This window comes from Stegastes partitus, unplaced genomic scaffold (assembly GCF_000690725.1).
Source record: "Stegastes partitus isolate 25-593 unplaced genomic scaffold, Stegastes_partitus-1.0.2 Scaffold666, whole genome shotgun sequence".
Lineage (NCBI taxonomy): Eukaryota > Metazoa > Chordata > Actinopteri > Pomacentridae > Stegastes > Stegastes partitus.
The window spans coordinates 95,488-113,308 of NW_007578397.1; the positions used below are offsets into that span (position 1 = coordinate 95,488).

The 17,821-nt window shown below is 39.5% G+C and overlaps 1 protein-coding gene across 1 annotated transcript in view; it reads right to left on the reverse strand.

The window, feature by feature from the left end:
- Positions 1 to 776: 776 nt before the first annotated feature.
- The window catches only part of nrbp2b (nuclear receptor binding protein 2b), a 63,764-nt gene continuing 46,719 nt past the window's right edge, over positions 777 to 17,821 (reverse strand). Inside the window, exons 2-18 of the mRNA XM_008290301.1 lie at positions 9,999 to 10,121; positions 9,220 to 9,321; positions 9,043 to 9,132; positions 8,559 to 8,599; positions 8,377 to 8,471; positions 8,227 to 8,250; positions 8,042 to 8,128; positions 6,841 to 6,896; positions 6,668 to 6,763; positions 6,263 to 6,395; positions 5,825 to 5,927; positions 5,680 to 5,730; positions 5,451 to 5,586; positions 4,491 to 4,544; positions 4,257 to 4,320; positions 3,307 to 3,362; positions 777 to 3,197 (exon numbers count right to left, since the gene is read on the reverse strand). Of these exons, the coding sequence (XP_008288523.1) occupies positions 3,111 to 3,197; positions 3,307 to 3,362; positions 4,257 to 4,320; positions 4,491 to 4,544; positions 5,451 to 5,586; positions 5,680 to 5,730; positions 5,825 to 5,927; positions 6,263 to 6,395; positions 6,668 to 6,763; positions 6,841 to 6,896; positions 8,042 to 8,128; positions 8,227 to 8,250; positions 8,377 to 8,471; positions 8,559 to 8,599; positions 9,043 to 9,132; positions 9,220 to 9,321; positions 9,999 to 10,121 (1,398 nt within the window). The 3' untranslated portion in view covers positions 777 to 3,110. The remainder of the gene's footprint in view (positions 3,198 to 3,306; positions 3,363 to 4,256; positions 4,321 to 4,490; positions 4,545 to 5,450; positions 5,587 to 5,679; positions 5,731 to 5,824; positions 5,928 to 6,262; positions 6,396 to 6,667; positions 6,764 to 6,840; positions 6,897 to 8,041; positions 8,129 to 8,226; positions 8,251 to 8,376; positions 8,472 to 8,558; positions 8,600 to 9,042; positions 9,133 to 9,219; positions 9,322 to 9,998; positions 10,122 to 17,821) is intronic.

Consider the following 17,821-nt stretch of genomic DNA (forward strand, 5'->3'; position numbering starts at 1 on the left):
TTTGGTGGTACCTGTGTTTCTGGCCTAGATTGTATGTACAATGTATGGTTTATAACCAAAGATTGTGACTCTAACAGAGAAATCAGTGGTTGTAATGATAAAAGTTAGGGCAAGAGTGTTTCAGTGTGAAGTGAAACCTGTGAAAAATTGTCAAGGCACACATTTCGGTGGAAAATTGGATGTGTCATTGGTGTTGTTCACTCTGAGGTCAATTTCTTACCTGAGTTTACATCTACACTACCTATTTCAAAAGCAATGATTTGTTACCCAGCCTAAAATGTAATTAAGGATCTTGAAATCATTTTATTTCTGATTTACTTAGCTGGCAAAAAAAACAAAATGAACGATGTATAAATGACGTACCTTCAAAATCCAGTCTTTCAGTGTGCAGTTCTAAATTCTTTAGTTGCATACTTTAAAACTCTAATATAAAATGTCGTCCAGACTAATCACATTTGACACCCTCAAACTTTATTTTGTTCTTCTCCAAATAATAATTTCTTATCCTTTGCAGCTGGATAGTTTATTCTAATAGTGTGCATGTTATATATTTAATCAAATCTTTTTTCTGTCATAATCTGTGGTGCCAAGAAACTAGTTACATGTTTCAAAAGATCACAATATTATCTTGATAACTGAATGAATTCTTAGCAGAAAATATACCCAACATATTTGATGTGACAACATGCAATGTATATGTCTCAGAGTAGTGAAAGTTTATTGATTCATACTAAATCCTAATCTTGTAAATAAATTCCAATCATTTCAGACCGTGCCAACATGTCACATCTCCTTTATTGTCATGTAATTAATTGCAGTAGCTACAATATTTAACAAAGGTTTAAGTAGAACACATTCAAAGGCAAGTTTCCTTTAACAGAGTCACAAGAAAGAAAAAAATAAGTCATTTGACATAAAATAAGACTGATATGGATGTTTTCTTGTTATGTTTGCACATTCTAAACATTCATTTTCTTGGTCAGGTCCCCTCTGGAACTGAACGGTGACTGACAAAGGCAAAAATGCAAAGTTTTGAATGGTTGCAGGCTATTAAGACATGCAGCGTACAAGATCAGATGAGAGCAATAGTGGCACTGCTTTGCATTGAAATTTTGTCCGAAGTAAGCCCCTTTGATAGCCATAAACAAATATGTACACCACAGCCTAACTGTCTGGGAAAATTCAGGGCTTCTGTCTTCAGCGACACACTGATAAGTAGGCATGACACAGAGTATAGTAGTAAGTACTGTAAGCAATGACTGTACAGCAGTTTAACTGTTATGAAACTGGAAAATTACAGACCCGGAAAAACGAATGGAGCAGAGCCAAGTGAGTCTGACAGACAAGAGTATATTGCTGAAGACTGATCAGACAATTCTCTATTGTGTTTTTGTTTTTTTTTACTCTATAGTTTTGTTAAGGAAAAAATCCACCCAAATGGTAGTTTTTTTGTTTTTTTTTTTTACAATTCCAAGACTGGTTTCTTGACCAGAAAAAACTGGCGGAGTTTTGTGTTCTATTTTTGTCTTTGTGTGGGCTGCAGTGCAATCGATTCCCAAGTTCACACTGATATTGTCTGAAATAAAAGCACAGTAGATGTAGCTCTGGCAAAATGAACATGTACAAACTGAAATATAAAAAAAATAAAATAAAAATCTGTAGCTCATGAAAACTCTAATGGAAATAGCTAAATCCATATGCATAATAATACACATGATAGAGTTCTTTAATCATAGGTTGTCTAATGATTTGGGTAGATTTTGCCATTCAAAGACCTCTAGACCTATTCACAAAATAAATGTCCTCAATTGGTTTTGGGGGAATCCAACAAAAAAATGAGTATAGCAATGATATTTATTAACATTATGGCAATTTTTATTCAGTTTTTAATATCAGATACCCAACACCCTTCCTATTATGTATATAGGACTTTGCTTTGAAATCACACGCTGCTATATTCCAATTTTTACACAAAGGCTGCAGCTCTTCCAGTAATAATGTTGACTTTCTTCAGAGAGCATAATGATCTGACAGACATGTCCAATATACAGTGGCCGCTATCGCTGGGTGTCGAGCTTATCTTCACATTCAGGCAGGTCGACTCGTAAAAAGAAAGACCAGGTCTGATTTTAAAACTTAAGTCAACCTGAATTAGTTAACATCCAAATTGCTAAGTTGGGTACGATGCCGTTCCATTTGGAAATTTTTGTCCAAAGTACATTGCCATATCAGGCACTTTGCAAGTCTTTGGCTTTCACAAAACACCTTCGCAGGGAAAAAACCTTAAGAGCACTACAGGCTTAAAGAGAGGCGTCATCTCCTTGCTCGTCACTACATTTAGGCGTGGCATGGTTAGCTGCATGAGAAGTAGCCTTTAACCCAACACTGCAGTGAGGTGTGTTACTTTGCAGATTAAAAACATAAAGGAAAAAAAAAAAACAGGTTTGTGCAATGCTTCTACTGTTCACAGTTACAAACAGAAATAAATAAGTCAAATGATTGAGTATTAACAGTGCATGGAGGTTGGAATATTTAATTCCTGAAACTGAAATAAATGGTTCTGACTTGTAAGAGAGGGAGGCTTCAGTAAATGATTTTGTTCAAAGTCAATAATCACCAATAAAAGTGGGCATTGGAGTGCAAACGAGGCTTTGAGCAATAAAATGTACTTTTGAAAACACAGCTGCTGCATCTGTAAGTAAAACATATCCATTCTGAATAGTGGCATTATGGAAAAACTAAGCCATCAAGATTTCTTAAGGCATGATAGCCCTTTTAAACAGGGAGTTTGTCAATCTTCCGCTGCTCTGTGGGGTTGCTGGTCTCAGCCGTGTCGCCTCTGGTCCTCCAACCAGAGGTGCCTTCGGTTTGTCTCTCAGTGCCGGCATTTTATCCTCCTTCTCACTGGGATTGTTTAGGCTCAGCATCCATCTGTATTTGTCCCCCTTTTTTTTTAACCCCCAGCCTGGTCAGCTCCCTCTGCTCCCTCGGTTCCTGACTGTGTGATCCTGCCCGCTGCCCTTTTCTTTCTTTCTTTCTTTCTTTCTCCATCTTTGTGGTCAACGCACCGGGCCCCTCTGTCCGGGTCAGCCGCTGTCATGACCCCCTCCTCACTGTGTGCTTCCGGAGGCGAGCGCTCGGACTCGGTGTCGGTTAATGGCGTCCTCCAGGAATCCCGCCACCTTCTCAATGTCCTCCTGCACAGCACACAGTAAAAAGCTAACTGAAAAAGTAATTCCTAAATAATAATTTCATCATGTGTGCAATGTTCCTTAACAAGGAAAGTGAGGGAGCTGCTACACCTACCTCATTAATGAAGGCGTAGTGAACAAGTTCACTGGCGAGGTCTTTGGAGGTGTCCGCTGCAAGTGTCACATGAAATAATTCAGTTAGAAAAATCTGCAATAAAAACTAAGCTGTCTTTTTTGAAAGCATGGTAAGCCTCTTTATTTTGGTGCTGCCAAAACAACTTTGAATGAACTAAGAAGTTAATTCTACATTCTGCTACTATAGATAAATAAACACAAAATCCATAGAGCAAAATAGTCACCAACAAATACACTTTGTGATCTCTCATTCTTGTAAGTAATGTTAAAAACATTTAAAAAACAAAAAAGAGAAACCATTTTTTAAAAATATAATTACATTACAAGGCCTATAAAAAGTACAACAACATTGAGTTATGATCAATCAAATTTTTTGACAAGAAAAAACAACAAAAGAAGGATTCTTTAGACTTGAAAAGAGCAGTTCAGCCATGTCCGTCTTGCAAGATTTGCAAAGAACAATGGGGTAAAACTGCAGTGTCCAGATGTGAAAGGCTGATTGAGATTTAATCACACAGGCTCAATGTTGTAAATGCAACCAAATGTGCATTTACTAAATACTGACTTGAAGAGTGGGAAAACTGTTGGAATCACCCCTTTTTTTTGCTTTATATTTTTAAGTAATTCACATTACTTTGTAGATATCTGTCTTTTTTTTTTTGTGGTAAATTCTTGTCCAAAATGCCATATCACATTGACCATGATTCATTCATTCACATCTATTAAAGGAGTACATATTTTCTGCACACTGTGTGTATTTAGAACCAGTGGACTTGGGGCTGAGAGCCACGCAAAGTTTTCAGAAGCTATAAAGTCAAGATGCTTTGTTCGTTTTGGTCTTTTTATGGGATTTATATACAATAACGAAAATGAAGAATAACTTTAGCCTTATCCTGAACATGCTGATGTTTATAGCTGAGGTCAACTTACTTGGAAGGATGTCACAGCTCAGCTGCCTGTGAAGTTTGTCATCCATCTTCAGAAACAAAGAGAGCTGAGAGGAGATCAAAAGGTCAAGTTAAATTAAGCTCACTTCTTGTTTAACCATTACAAGAGCTGCAATGCTATTGATAAAAAGCCCAATTTTATTTATGTTTTATTAAGAGCCCAAATAAAGTGTTTGGACTGAAATGGGCAAAGTAGCTGTAACACTACGTGACTCACATGAGTTTTGGTCCCTTCTTCATTTGACTCCAAGTTACAGTGCATCTGAACAACCTGCAATGCCAACAGACAAAAACTGTAAATGAAGGTCCAAGTATCAAACAATAAACAAATTAGTATAGTGAAATCAATAATAAACAGACACAAACAAACACACACAGGTCCTGTTTTTTTTTAAACAGTACATAAGCAACACGTATATTAATCCTCTAAACATCAAAACTCGCCGATTGGCTTGAAAGACGTCCTATCTTTTAAAAAAACATCCTCAAAATGACTCAATGTATCAGAGTCAGAAACTGTAAAAACAAAATGAATTGTCAGATTTAACTTTCCAGAGGAGTAATTTTGTTAAAATCCCTTTATTCTATTATCACAAAAATTCTGAGACTTTTCAACTGAATGGGGACAAACTACAGGCCGTGTTCACACAGAGCAGATAGGAGGCAAGTGTGCAAACAACTTATAAATGTAAATAGTTAAATATCTATAGTATTGTAATTTTTTTTTAACATATTGCTAACACGTGTGGGCACTTCGAAAATGTACTTTTTTCAATTTCTGTAAAATAAATAATCAAAGAAATTCAACTGTCATTTTATTTTGTATGATTTATCGCATCATAACCGTGTCATACTGCTCAGAAGACATCGCTGACCTCTTTCTACTTCTAACCATGGTTGTGCTGTTTCTATAAAGGCGCAGGACTTCATATTGTAGTGAACAATGAGCCAACAGTAAGTAAGAGAGATGGCCCACTTTATTCCCAATCTTACATCCTTGACATACTGCAGAGTGGAGACCATCAGCACAGTCCTCCTCTGTGGACATTTTACCCACTACAGCATCACATGAGCGCTGTATTCTTCATGTGGGTTATGACTACAGACTGAGCAGCAAGCTAACTAGGAAGCAGGATTGTGTCTCTGACATGCGTGTGGTGACATCTGAAAGGCTGACCTTCCTCGTCTCTGTCTCCTGAGGTTCAGGAGTCGGCGTCTTGACTGTCTCAACCTGCTCCTGAGACAAGGACAGAGCTCGAGGGACGGGGTGAGGACGAGTGGAGGCGAAGTTCATCAGTGGGTAAATCCCATTCCTGAAGAGAGGAAAGGAAAAAATGTTAAACTTCAAGCTGAGATCACAGCGTAACAACCAATACAAAGCCAATAACACAAAGCATTCCACTTACTTTACATCCTCTAGAAACTTATCCAGTTCCAAAGGAGATACATGGGAATACCTGTAGACAGAGAAAGGCACAGTGAGTGTTGTATTTGACGTGGCATGTTGTAATCACAGATGGCTAAAGATACAAGGTAGTTATTGGATTTTACTTGAGCTGAACTCCCTGTCTGTCGTCGTGCTTAATCTCTGCCATGACAGCGTTGGGGTCAAACGACTTGGTTTTCTCTTCCACGCAGTTCTCTGGAAGCAAATCTGCAGACGCAAGACATGGTCTGGATATTAATAAACTGCTCTGATGTACATATGCAACAGCAACAATTTGTGTAGTGCATTTGAGATGTGATTAAACTAGCGAAAAGATTTTTAAAATAATTTTTGAAACTATTTTCTAGACCTTGGGATGTAATTTGGAAAAAAAAAAATGAAAAGAGACAGTCACTTCAGCGAGTACTTATAGCAGAGGAGTTGAGTTTAAGATGAAAACTGTTGACATCAATCAATTAAGATCATAAAGTGTGTATAAATATGAAAAAAAATGGGTGATTTTCGAGTGGACAGCTTGCGGCATGTGGCAGGGAGCAACTCACATTGGTTGTTGATGAGGCAGTGGGCGGCAAGCAGTTTGAGCGAGTGGACTTCGAATAAGACTCGGTGGAACAGAAGGTCATGAGCCGTAGGACGGAGCTTGGCTTCGTGGCGCAAACAAGACTGGGTGAACTCCTGCAGAAAAGCAACGGCACACTTAAGTTCAGCACATAACCACACAACTGCACAGTGTGACCCAGTTTGAAGAGCATCACTGCGCTCTGAATTTAATTGCTGGTGAGTTTTACTGAAAGTGTCTAAAGTCCCAGCATGTGGTCAGAAATAAACCTAGAAGCAAGGTGGTGTGGGTGGGCGAGTGTTAATAGAGCAGAGTGGGACAGTTTGTCTCCATGTTTCCTTGCTTGCAGTGGTATAGAATGAGGACATGAAGTATTTTTGAGACTCACTCTCATGAGAGGGTCTTCCAGAGATTGACCTGCATTGACTATGGCCTCCTTGGACACAGCAGTATCTCCATTGGCCTGGATTTCCAGTACTGCCATCTAGAGGTACAAATAATCTGTTAATACACACAAGCACATACAGAAAGATGGAAATCTTACGGATCTCTTTCGCTCACCTCTAAAGCACAGATGCCAAATGAGAAAATGTCTATGGCGTAATCATCTTCGCCAGCTGGAAATAAAAAAAGAGAAGCAGAAGAGGAGGGTGAAATATAGAAAACTTCAAGGAAAACTTATCCCAAAAGGAAAATGTAGTCATGTCCTTCTCAAAATCCCCTTAACAGGGACAAACTGAAAGAAATTAAAGTCAGTTCAAATGATCCACTGAATGGCTCCAAATAATTCATCTAGAATGATACAAATGATTTGTAGCTCATTGATTTCACTGTGGCCCCAATAAATCCAACATTCTCCACATTATTTCTGACCTTTACAGTCAATAGATCACAATATTACAGCTTCTATTTGCTGTTTTTGGCAGCAAAATGAAGTTCTGCTGCACAAAATGCTTAAAGAAATCATGGACAATTCATGTTTTTCTCAGAGCTATAAAAGTACCTCACCAGCAATAAATAGCAGACAAGTACTAAATTTCTTTGTGTTTGGTTTTCCCAGCTTATGGGAGATTTTGAACTACATTAAAGTGTGAAGGCAGGGCTGCACGACTATGAAATGAAATGAAATGAAAAATACTTTATTTATCCCAGAAGGGAAATTCAATTTATATATAGCAAAAATGCTCATAATGATTATCTCTCACGATTTGTGACTAATTTTTAATCAGGATACTTCAATTGCACTTTCACATTTCACTAAAACACAGCACTGACTTCACTTCTATGATGCACTACATTCCTGCTAATGTGCAAAGCAGCATCGAAGTTAGACTTAAAATAAGGTTCCTCTTTACATGAATTCATTGAATCTCCTCGAGGCAACACGTGAATAAAACTGTACTCATAACAACACCTCATTTGCTAAAAATATGCTTATCAATAGACTATAATTTACCAATGTTCCCTGAATGCCTCACATGCATCTTGTACACAGAGAGGCCTCTTGTCTCCGCTTATTCACTTTGACAAGTGTGTTGCGGAAAATTGAAGTTAAAAAATCAAACGATTTTTATCACAGTCAATCATGCTCCTTTAATTGTGGGAAGCCAAAATTTTGATTAATATTCAAATAATTTTGAAGCTCAGTGTGAGAGTAATGACTGAATTTTTCATTTTTGATGTCAAACATTCAATTAAAGATGAATAAAGACAGAAAAGATAGAAATCTAGTCATAGAAAGCTACACACAAACACCACTTACCTCCATATTCCGGAGCAAAGAAATGAAGATTCCTCTGCTCATCGCGGTGTTGCCTCGCTTTACCATGAACGCTGGCATCTGGGAAAACTGCTCAGAGAAGACACGAATATTACAGATTTATTAGATGAAATAAAGTGATGGATTGATATGAAAAAATTACTACGACAAAATGATCTATTTCTTACCATTAACAAATAGCCGATGCCAAACTGTGGAAAGAGAATTAAGCACAGTTGTGATATTTATTCTGCTTTGTAATAGACATACAGGTAAAACCACACTGTGAGGTAACAGTATTAGTTGTAGTGACACAGAAAGCCCTGCTGGGAGCAGACCTGAGCCGATCTTGATGAGGCCGTTGTGCTGGATGAAGATGGTGTCACATGTCAGGTTGCCATGGATTATTGGTGGGTCGCAAGAGTGGAGATAACTGCAGGTGAGAACAATAAGCCGTCTTATTAATGCTCTGGCTGAGACAACAAAGATCTCATATGTTAAAGAAGTAATCAGTCGGTACCTGAGTGCAGAGAGAATCTGGGTGCACCATCTTTTCCAGGCCTAAGATAAAGTGTAACAGAGCAGCATGAAAAAATACACCATCGAAGATACACGCTTGGAAATTATACTCTGTTGTAATACACGATAATACATCGTTTCTATCTTATCCTTATGTGGCATCATGATAACACTTTGTTTTTGCAATTTATGGCTTTGCATTATGAAACAGAAAACACCATATGCCTACTGTCTGACAGATGGAAAACAGAGAGCAAGAGATGAATTGCAAAAAAAAAAAAAAGGTTTCAAATCCACAACATTACAAGGATGTATGTCTGAGCTGACTGAGCCACCAGGGTGTCCTGTTACATAATCTCTAATCCTGACTGAAATATGGATCTGAGTGGTGGTCGCACTGCAGTACCCTGAGCAGCCGCCACCAGACAGACGGAGCAAAACCCTCCACCACCACCCCAGTATGTGACCAGAGTTAAAACACCGACCTTCACATTCATGGTCTTGTGGTTCTTCTTCGTTTTCTTCAGGAATTGCTTGAGGCTGCCTGACGACATGTATTCAGTGATGAATATAACCTGAAGACACAGATGGAGGAGAGAAAGAAATGTTAATTCACAGGTTAAAAAAAAAAGGACAGAGAGAGAAAGAGATAAAAGTCTTACCCGTGCTTGGCTCTCCTTCATGTCCAGCCAGTATTTGTGGAACTTGACAATGTTGGGGTGCTCGACCTGCATCAAGTTCTCAAACATCTCCTTGATCTTCTCCTAAACAGCAGACATCAGAGCTGGTTCACATTTACACATAACATCATGGACCAAATACGGTCCTTCAATCCACAGGCCATTGCCAAAAAAGCTAAAAGATTTAGTCAGTTGCTTAATCAGCAAATCAATCAGAGACACTTAAGATAATCAGTATTAAAGGAGACTTGTAAGCAAAAATGCAAAAAAAAAACAAACAAAACAAAAACAAAAACTGGATGGTAAGAGCCAAAATTTGCAAATTAATTAGAATGCTTGGCAAGGACATGAAGTCTGTTCTGCTGAAAGAACATAAAACAATATTTTGCGACTTGCATTTAGAATTTTCTACGTCCGAGGGCTGACTATTGGAATAGGACTCCTCTTACTGTACGTTATACCTGGGCAAAATCCTGAATAAGCTTGCCACAGAATGAAAATGGCTTTGAAATGCATTTAGCTGCCATCAAACAAGCTGACTATCAACCAGACTGCAATTAGTAAAAACTGCACAGAGAAACTGACCTTCATATTAAGACTATGATATGATCAATGCATAAAATAGTGAAAAAAATAAACCATATGTGGATTTCAGATTGGAAATGTATCGTATTGTCAACAGATTTTCACTTTAAACCCAAACATTAGTTTAAAAAAAAAAACATAAAACTTGTAGCTGAAGGTAAAAAAGGTTCCAGTACCTCCTGTGCTTTGAAGACCTTCTTGTCTGAGAAGAGCACTTCGTTCCAGACCACCTCCACTCCCTCCTCTGTGTCCATGGCAAGAGAGGCACTTTCCACGCCTGGGACATTACCTTGGCTGACCTGTAGTGGGTAAATGGAGAAATGGATGTTAAAGACTTAATGGGATCATTAGAGCTGCAAACACTGAAGCACTACTTTAATGCGGCCGTTATTTTGAGACAACACTAAACCAACAGTAAGTGATTTTTTGCCACTTGGGCAGAAGAAACAAGCCATAAACACATCATGAACATCTTACAACCTATATATAAAGCCGTTACAGACACTGCATATATCACAGCACAACCAGTCAATTCAACTTGTGTTTATGTTCATCTAATGAACACAAGTGTTCCACTGTGTTTATCATTCAGATGCTAAGTTTGTTTATCTGCTGTTTGCTGCTGGATTGATACCATTACAGCCAGTTTGTTGTAGACTTTTGCTAAAAATGGCTGTCTACCGCAACAAAACAGCAAAGTTGCATGTTGTAAAACCAAAACAATGGGCTAAAAGATGCAAAAATGCTACTTGGAGCAGAAAGTAACTTAAAAGTCAGGTGATAAATACTGAGTCTAACCAGTTTATATATATATGTTGTGTGATCTGGGCCGATATGAATACTTTTCCGACATCATATTGCAAAAACAAATGCTCAGGGTACTTTAGAAATTATGTCCTCATATAGTTTGTCAAGTAGAGAGACTCTGACTCAGTTGTTTACAGCACTCTCAGCACTGTCTGCAGCACATGTAGCAGGGTAAGACAGTGGTGCAGAGTCAAGCGGTGTCTTCACAGTAAATTGCAAACCAAAATAATGTCAAAATTATGGAGTCAAACTTGAACTTTTTACTCTCTAAATACCAGTAACAGCCCCAAAAATCCAGTTGTGGTTCTAAAATTCACTTGTGGATTCGTAACAAGAAGAAACTCTTTACATGCACATAGTCATTTGGTCCGTTGTAAATATACTTTTTTATAGTAGCTTTAAGCAAAACATCAGGTGGAAACTTTATTTCTGTAGCTAAAATACACAAGTAAAGTCAACACAGCTCCTTGTGAAAGTACCAAGATGTCATATCAGCACTGCTATCACTACTTAAGTTCAATACAGGTGTAAACTAGCCAGTAAGAAGACAAATGCAGGAGATTATGCTGGTGTCCCCAAATGACACACAGTTGATTGTCCCTGAAAGCGTCTGTATTGTAAAAACAAAGTAGCAGAGCTTTATCAAGCCCTCACTAAAACACTCAACAACAGAAAAGCGTGCCAGAGCCGACTACACTGTGACCATAATATCTGCTAAAAGCCCCATATAACACATTCACTGAATTATGACACCGGCAGCTCCATTAATAAAAAGTTGAATCTGGGTGTCTGGGTTAAAACAGACAGCACAGCACTGTCTACAAGGCATAATGTTTTATTTAAGTGTCATCAAACTCAGTTTTCCATCCATTAATGCATAAGAAGGCATCAGAGCGGATAGATGGGAGATAATTCACTGCACTGAGGTTGTGTTAGATGCCTTCCAGCCAGCCGGCTCTAACGTAATGATGAGCAGCGAAGAGGGGCGAGAGGATGAGCAGCAGCTTGTGTAAAAAGGGAAGAGATGGATTAGCCGGAGACAGTGAGGGGGATTGCGGATGAGGGGTTTAGAGCAATGAGACACATGCCACAAGATGGAGGATGTGGAACCAAAGTGTCAAGAACTGCAAAGACCAAAATGAAGCGGAGCTGAGTGGAAGCGAAGAGGCAGCGGCTCGGTCTATAATCTGGCAGACGGCTCGGGGCTCCAACGCTGCATGAGGCAGCAGAAGAGCTCAAAGACAGTTCATCACAGGATATTGCTGCCTCAGCTGGGTAGATGTGATGTAACCTCCCGTTAGGTTTATTAGTTTTTAGCCGAGCTTTGTGTGTCAGTCGGGGCTGGAAAGTCTCAGCTGCTACTGTTTGGACTGCAGTGAAATGTGGTGAAGAGACTCAGAGAAAGTCCCACACAAAGGTGGATTTGCAGTGACGTGTCTCAACAACGGTTAGGTGAACTTACATACAAATCAGTGCACACAATTATGTCCTCCTCAGGATAAATTGTAATCATTTTTGCCAACTTTTTGTCTAGGGGCTCATCGCATCAAGATTTCAGGTGACCCAATACTTCAGCAAAAGCTCAGATGCAAACTAGGGCTTACACAATACATCATTTCAGCATCGACACAGGACGTGCTATGTGGAATAAGTTAAATTAACTCGAACAACTCTTCTTACACCTTTTCTTTTTGCTGCCTGACACAAAAAGAAAGCTGGCACAGCTCCCATTTTCCATGACTAATGTACAAAAGAAGTCTGTCTGATAGAAGATAATTTACTTTATAATGAAGCTTCTTGGATTCACTGAGTTTTTCCTTTTTACTTTATTCACAAGACACAGAGATTTGTTGATGTGCAGGCTCCACATGAGCACGGCAAAATGAGCGAGAAACAGGAGGGAGACACTGAAAAGGGGAAAAAAAAAAAAACGGCAGTTACATGGAAATATTTTGGCTACAGAAAGGATGATGTGACCCAAAACAGGCACTGTGTCGGCGGTGCCTTGGAGTTGTTGCCATTATACGAGACAACATAAATAATGTGATTAACCAGTTAAGTCAGCTCCACAACGCTCTGCATGGCGAGTACAAAACCAGTGTTGAACCACAGGAGTCAACTCAGTAAAAAATCATTTTTAAGCGTTTTTAAATCATTTTTTTATTGTCAGTTTGGATGCATCATTCTAGAATGACTCATCCTTTCTGAATTAATGTATGTGAGAAAATCCTGTATTTTTATATATTGCAGTCTGTATTGCAGAAAAACAAACACAACTGACCTGAAAACTGAAATCTGAGGTGCAGCATCTTCTGCTAATTAGCAACAGTTAGCACGCAGACGTCAGTATTTAACTCGAAAGTGTCAATGTGCATAACGACGGTAGTTTTATTAGGAAAAGGTACAGCCTCACAAAGCTGGCGGTGTCGACGCAGAGTCTTTTGACAAGTGTTTTTCCACATGGCTTTACCGCCTCCACACCCTTGACCTCTGACCTCCTGGAGATTTCCTCATAAGGACCAATAAACTATAAAAGTAATCCCAGGATGTAGACTGGGAACATGCAACAAGACACCTGCTACCAAGCTACAGAGATATGATATGACTCCGCAAAAAAAAAAAAAAAAAAAAAAAAAAAAATTGCAAATGTTTATAAGCTATTAAGCTGCAATTTCCTTGAACTTGGTGCCGTCTGTTCTAATTTTAAACCCAAAAATGAAGTTTCCACATGTGGTAACCAGTCTGTCGGCAATGAGAAATAAGTGACATCTATGTGAGGTTTCTTCCTGAAAGATCTTTCTGTATTTTTTCTGGTCACACAAGTAAGCTCTTAGATTTTATTCCTTCCTACTCCCACTCTTGTGAGCTCCCTTTGAAAAGGCTTTTCTTTTTTAAAACTGCACCGCTGTCGTACAAACAGGACCACATCTGTGCTTTTCTTTTGTTCCCTAGTCTGCTGACACTTTTTATAGAATTGTTTACTCAAGACTAAATAATTAATTGCTGCTTTTATACCCGTCACCACAGCAAACACTGACTGACAGTTGTTTGGAGACGATTCTTGAATGAATAGACACAAGCTGACGAGTTGAGTTATTCATCCACGTTCTACTGACAGTCTATTGACCTTCACGTTTATTTACTGGCACTACAGCAAATAACTAGAGAAGTGAAGGACTGAAGCAGCCTGAGCAGATTATTGGTGTCAAACAGAGAGATTACTGGTCTCAAATCTAAGAAAATCAATGAGCATATGGATCGAATGAAGCAGACCCCATCTGCTGCTGAATCCTCATTGTCATTACCAACACTGTTAACCTGCCATCTGTTGCAGAGCTCCCATCTCCTTGTTGCTGAAAATAGTTCTTTATGAATCTAGTTGACTGTTCGGGGTCTTTGTGGCGCTACAGGATGAATTATTAATGTCTTTTTTTCTACAGATAGTTCACTTTCCATTGTGTTCAAGCTCATCGAAATTGCACAGTGGATCTGGATGCTTGTTGACATCTGCACGTTTTCCTGTTATTAAAATGTAATAAAATTCGATCCAATCTGAAGCTGTTTCTTCTCATCGCTTATTGAACCTGACTGCTTACGGAAGTTTAAAAAAAAAATAAAACAAGAACACCTGACGCTCCTCAATCATCATCGTCTTCATCGTCACGTCTAAAATGTCAGCCGGGCGAAGAGCCGAGAACTGACGCACCGCTTAATGACGGGGTGGCAGCTGAACAGCTATTATTTTGGGCTTGTCTCTCCACCTAAATGACTGCTTATTACTGCTAAATGCCAACCATTGATATACGTTTGACAGAGCTCCACTTGTACCACGCTTCCCGACTTCATCGTCTTTGACTCGACGATGAACGGAGTCAAAACAGGCTTTCTGTACGCGACAGGAGGAGGTTTGTTAACCGAAGCAGACTACAAACAGCAATCAGAGCAAAGGCTGCTTTTATATTTTAACTCCACAGACATTTTCATGGCAGTCTGAGCTGAGAGGAAAAATGCCACTATGGTTTGTTTATGGCTCAACCAACGAGTGCAGCTGCACTGCTCTCTGAGGTGGGCAGCGGAGGAGACATGATATATAATCTCACTACACCCACTCAGCCAGAAGATGATAATCTGATTACTGGTATTACCGAGCGGGAGCACAATGCTCCGACTTGTTGACAGCAGAAGGAATTCCTTTGCTTCAATGGCTGTCAGGAAGGAATCATGTCAGCTTCCCTCTGGCGTCTACGTTTCGGCCCTTGTTTATTTTCTCGGGATGTTGTGAAACACTCGGTCCCCTGTCCCGGCGTCTCCGTCCCAGAGGACCTAGCGAGGTCTGCCGCTTGGTCACGGTAGCGTGAGACTCATAAACACGGCCCGAGATGGTGGGATCTGATTGGCCGCTGGAAGGGGAGGTGGGTTTAGGGCGTGGAGGGCGTTCATGCCAAAACAACACCAACTTCTACTCCGATGTTTGTTAAATGTACATCTGAGCCGGGTTAAACTGGATCTGGAAGGCCGTCACACAAACCTCTCATTACATTACCACACTATTTATTTCTGTACACTCCTCGATCACATGATGTTTTCTGTACGATGTCCTCTTTGTTGATGTGAAATAATATTTGGTTCAGCAAGTAAAGCAATTTGAAATACGCAATATGATCTACAAACCAAGAATCAATCTCCACAAGAACAAATCTCATCACGCAGTATATTAACATCTTCCCTTTCTGTCAGATCCAATCAGAGCTGAATTAATCAGCACAGCAGATTACCCACAATCCATTGCTTGGTGGATATTGGTAGACGTATAAATTTGTCACTCTTAGCTAAGGAGCACAACAGAGACAGAGTGGGATTTATTTATTTTTTTAATTAAAGATGTGACAACAGAGATTTTGAAAGGCAATGAGGAGGGCTGGTGACACAAAATGCAGTTGGAATCGCCGTTTCTCTCCATTTTCTTTTTGATTAAAGGCCTAAAAACTCATTCCTGTGCATCACAGGTACATATCTAGATGCTTTTTTTTTCATGAAAAACACCTCTCTTAAATTAAAAACACTTAGATGCAACTCTACACTGTTGCTTTTTCTAGTAATCCATAGTATCACTTCTACTTCCATGCACCCCTCCTCATTTGCTGGAGCTGGAGCACGCCAGCTCACCTACAGCTTTTCTCAACAACAAAATATATTAGTGGACAACCTATTTGTACAGCAAAAACAAAATTAAAAAGTAACATTTCAGGATGGGAACCACGACTACAATGTTCAAGACAGACAAATTGACAACTTCTCACAGTTTAATGCACCGACTGATCAAAATATCTTGTTCAGTAGATTTATCAGCTTGACCCGTCACACTGCTGTTAATTAAGAAGCTCCCTTAATTCAGTAATGATGGCGCTCCATAAAGCTTCCTCTAGGTATTCACTAATGTAAGGTGTTTTTTGATTCATGCTCATCTAAAACTAAGACAAATGAAATGATTAAAATGTTACAAAAAATGTAATATGCTACATATTTTAGTACGTTATACGAAAACTAAATTAAAATCAGGTGTCAAATCGTACACCAGCTGAAACACTGTAAAACTATACAACAAAATGGCATTGTAATATTGGAGTAATTCAACCATACATGCTCAAACCAACTGAAGTAGAATCTTGACACACAAAGTCCCACCCTGCAAGTTGACAGGACTGGTTCCTTAGATCTGTTACACATCAAACCCCACAAGTCAGTGTTTTTTTTTTTTTCATTTGTACACTTCAGTTTTATGGTTGAAATGCTCAGCCATGGTGTTGTCTGCTTATTTTGCTCATGATGCGTCATTCAGCATATTAAAAAATCCCCATGGGCATGTTAACAGGCTTCAAACTTGATTTTCACCACTTTAATGCTATGCAGTCATTCACTTTCTAATGCAAGATGCAGACTAAAAGTCCGTACATTTACAGTAACATCTTTAGTTTGCAACAGTCACAACTCCGTCTTCAATGCACATTAACAGTACGAAGGCGGAGCTGGTATGTCTGAGCATTTTGCGCTAAAAATAGAAACTGAAAAATGGGACTTAAAAAGGTGTTCTGACAGATTTGGGTGCACAGATCCTTTTCAAAGAGTCAATGTGATACACTCACCGAGGTAAAACTAATGCAACAGCCATGCAGCAAAGCCTCCCTTCACAGTTATAATGTTCAGATTTTGTTGAAGCTGAGGAGTTGATTCGACTGTGTGCTCATTTTGGAGGATATTTGCTTTGCTGTTGACTTTCGTTGTGTTGTACTGAAGGCGCATGACGACAGCTGAGAGTCTGTATTGTATGCTGGTAAAAGACACACCCTGCTTTCTGTGCTGAGCTGAATTTGCTTGTGGCATCAGACAAACCTTCTCCTTTACAACTGACTACAAACGTTGGCTGGACCATCTGTCAGACCCGGAGTCTGATCTTTTCTATACGTGGCACAAGTCCAGTGTCTTATCTCAGGCAGAGAAAAGGTGGATTATCAGGCAGCCAGAGGAGAGGGTTTACACTCCAGTACGAGGGCTCTTTTAGTGCGATTCTCCCTGCCGTGGCATCTTAAATGAAAGAGCGTCTTTGTCTGATACAGTGTGGGTCCAAACCTCACAGTTACAAAGAGCTTTGTCTCCAACATCAGCGTCTCGCCTCTCCCGAGCCCCTTCCTACACCTCATACCTCGACGATGAGCTGATGCGCCGCACCGCATTAATATTTAATAACCAGATCTGGAGGAGCAAAGGCTACACCCAAGTGATCGTGCTGTACCAGATACTTGCTAGGCCGGTGTGCTGTATGTATGTAAATGAGGCTCAGGCTGCTTTCTCGGTTGCTTTGTGCTTTTTCTCTCTCTCTTGCCGCGATTTTGCTGCCATCAAAGAGGAACGGGATCAAAGAGTTGGACTGAAATGTTGCAGAAAAAGCAGGAGGCAGAGAAAATCAAGTCTAACTCCGCAATGTAGATGCGAGAATCCTAGAAAAAGACACACCCTCTTCAATTCAAGCATGCTCTTAGGTACTGGAAATCCAAAAAAAAAGGTGTATCCTGCTCTTAGTTTAAAAAATAATTGCTCACAGGTATTTGTGAGTACAGGCAAACAGATGCTAATGATACCGAACTAACTCCTTAAGGGTTTAACACGGGCATTCCTTCTGGTTAAATAACAAGAA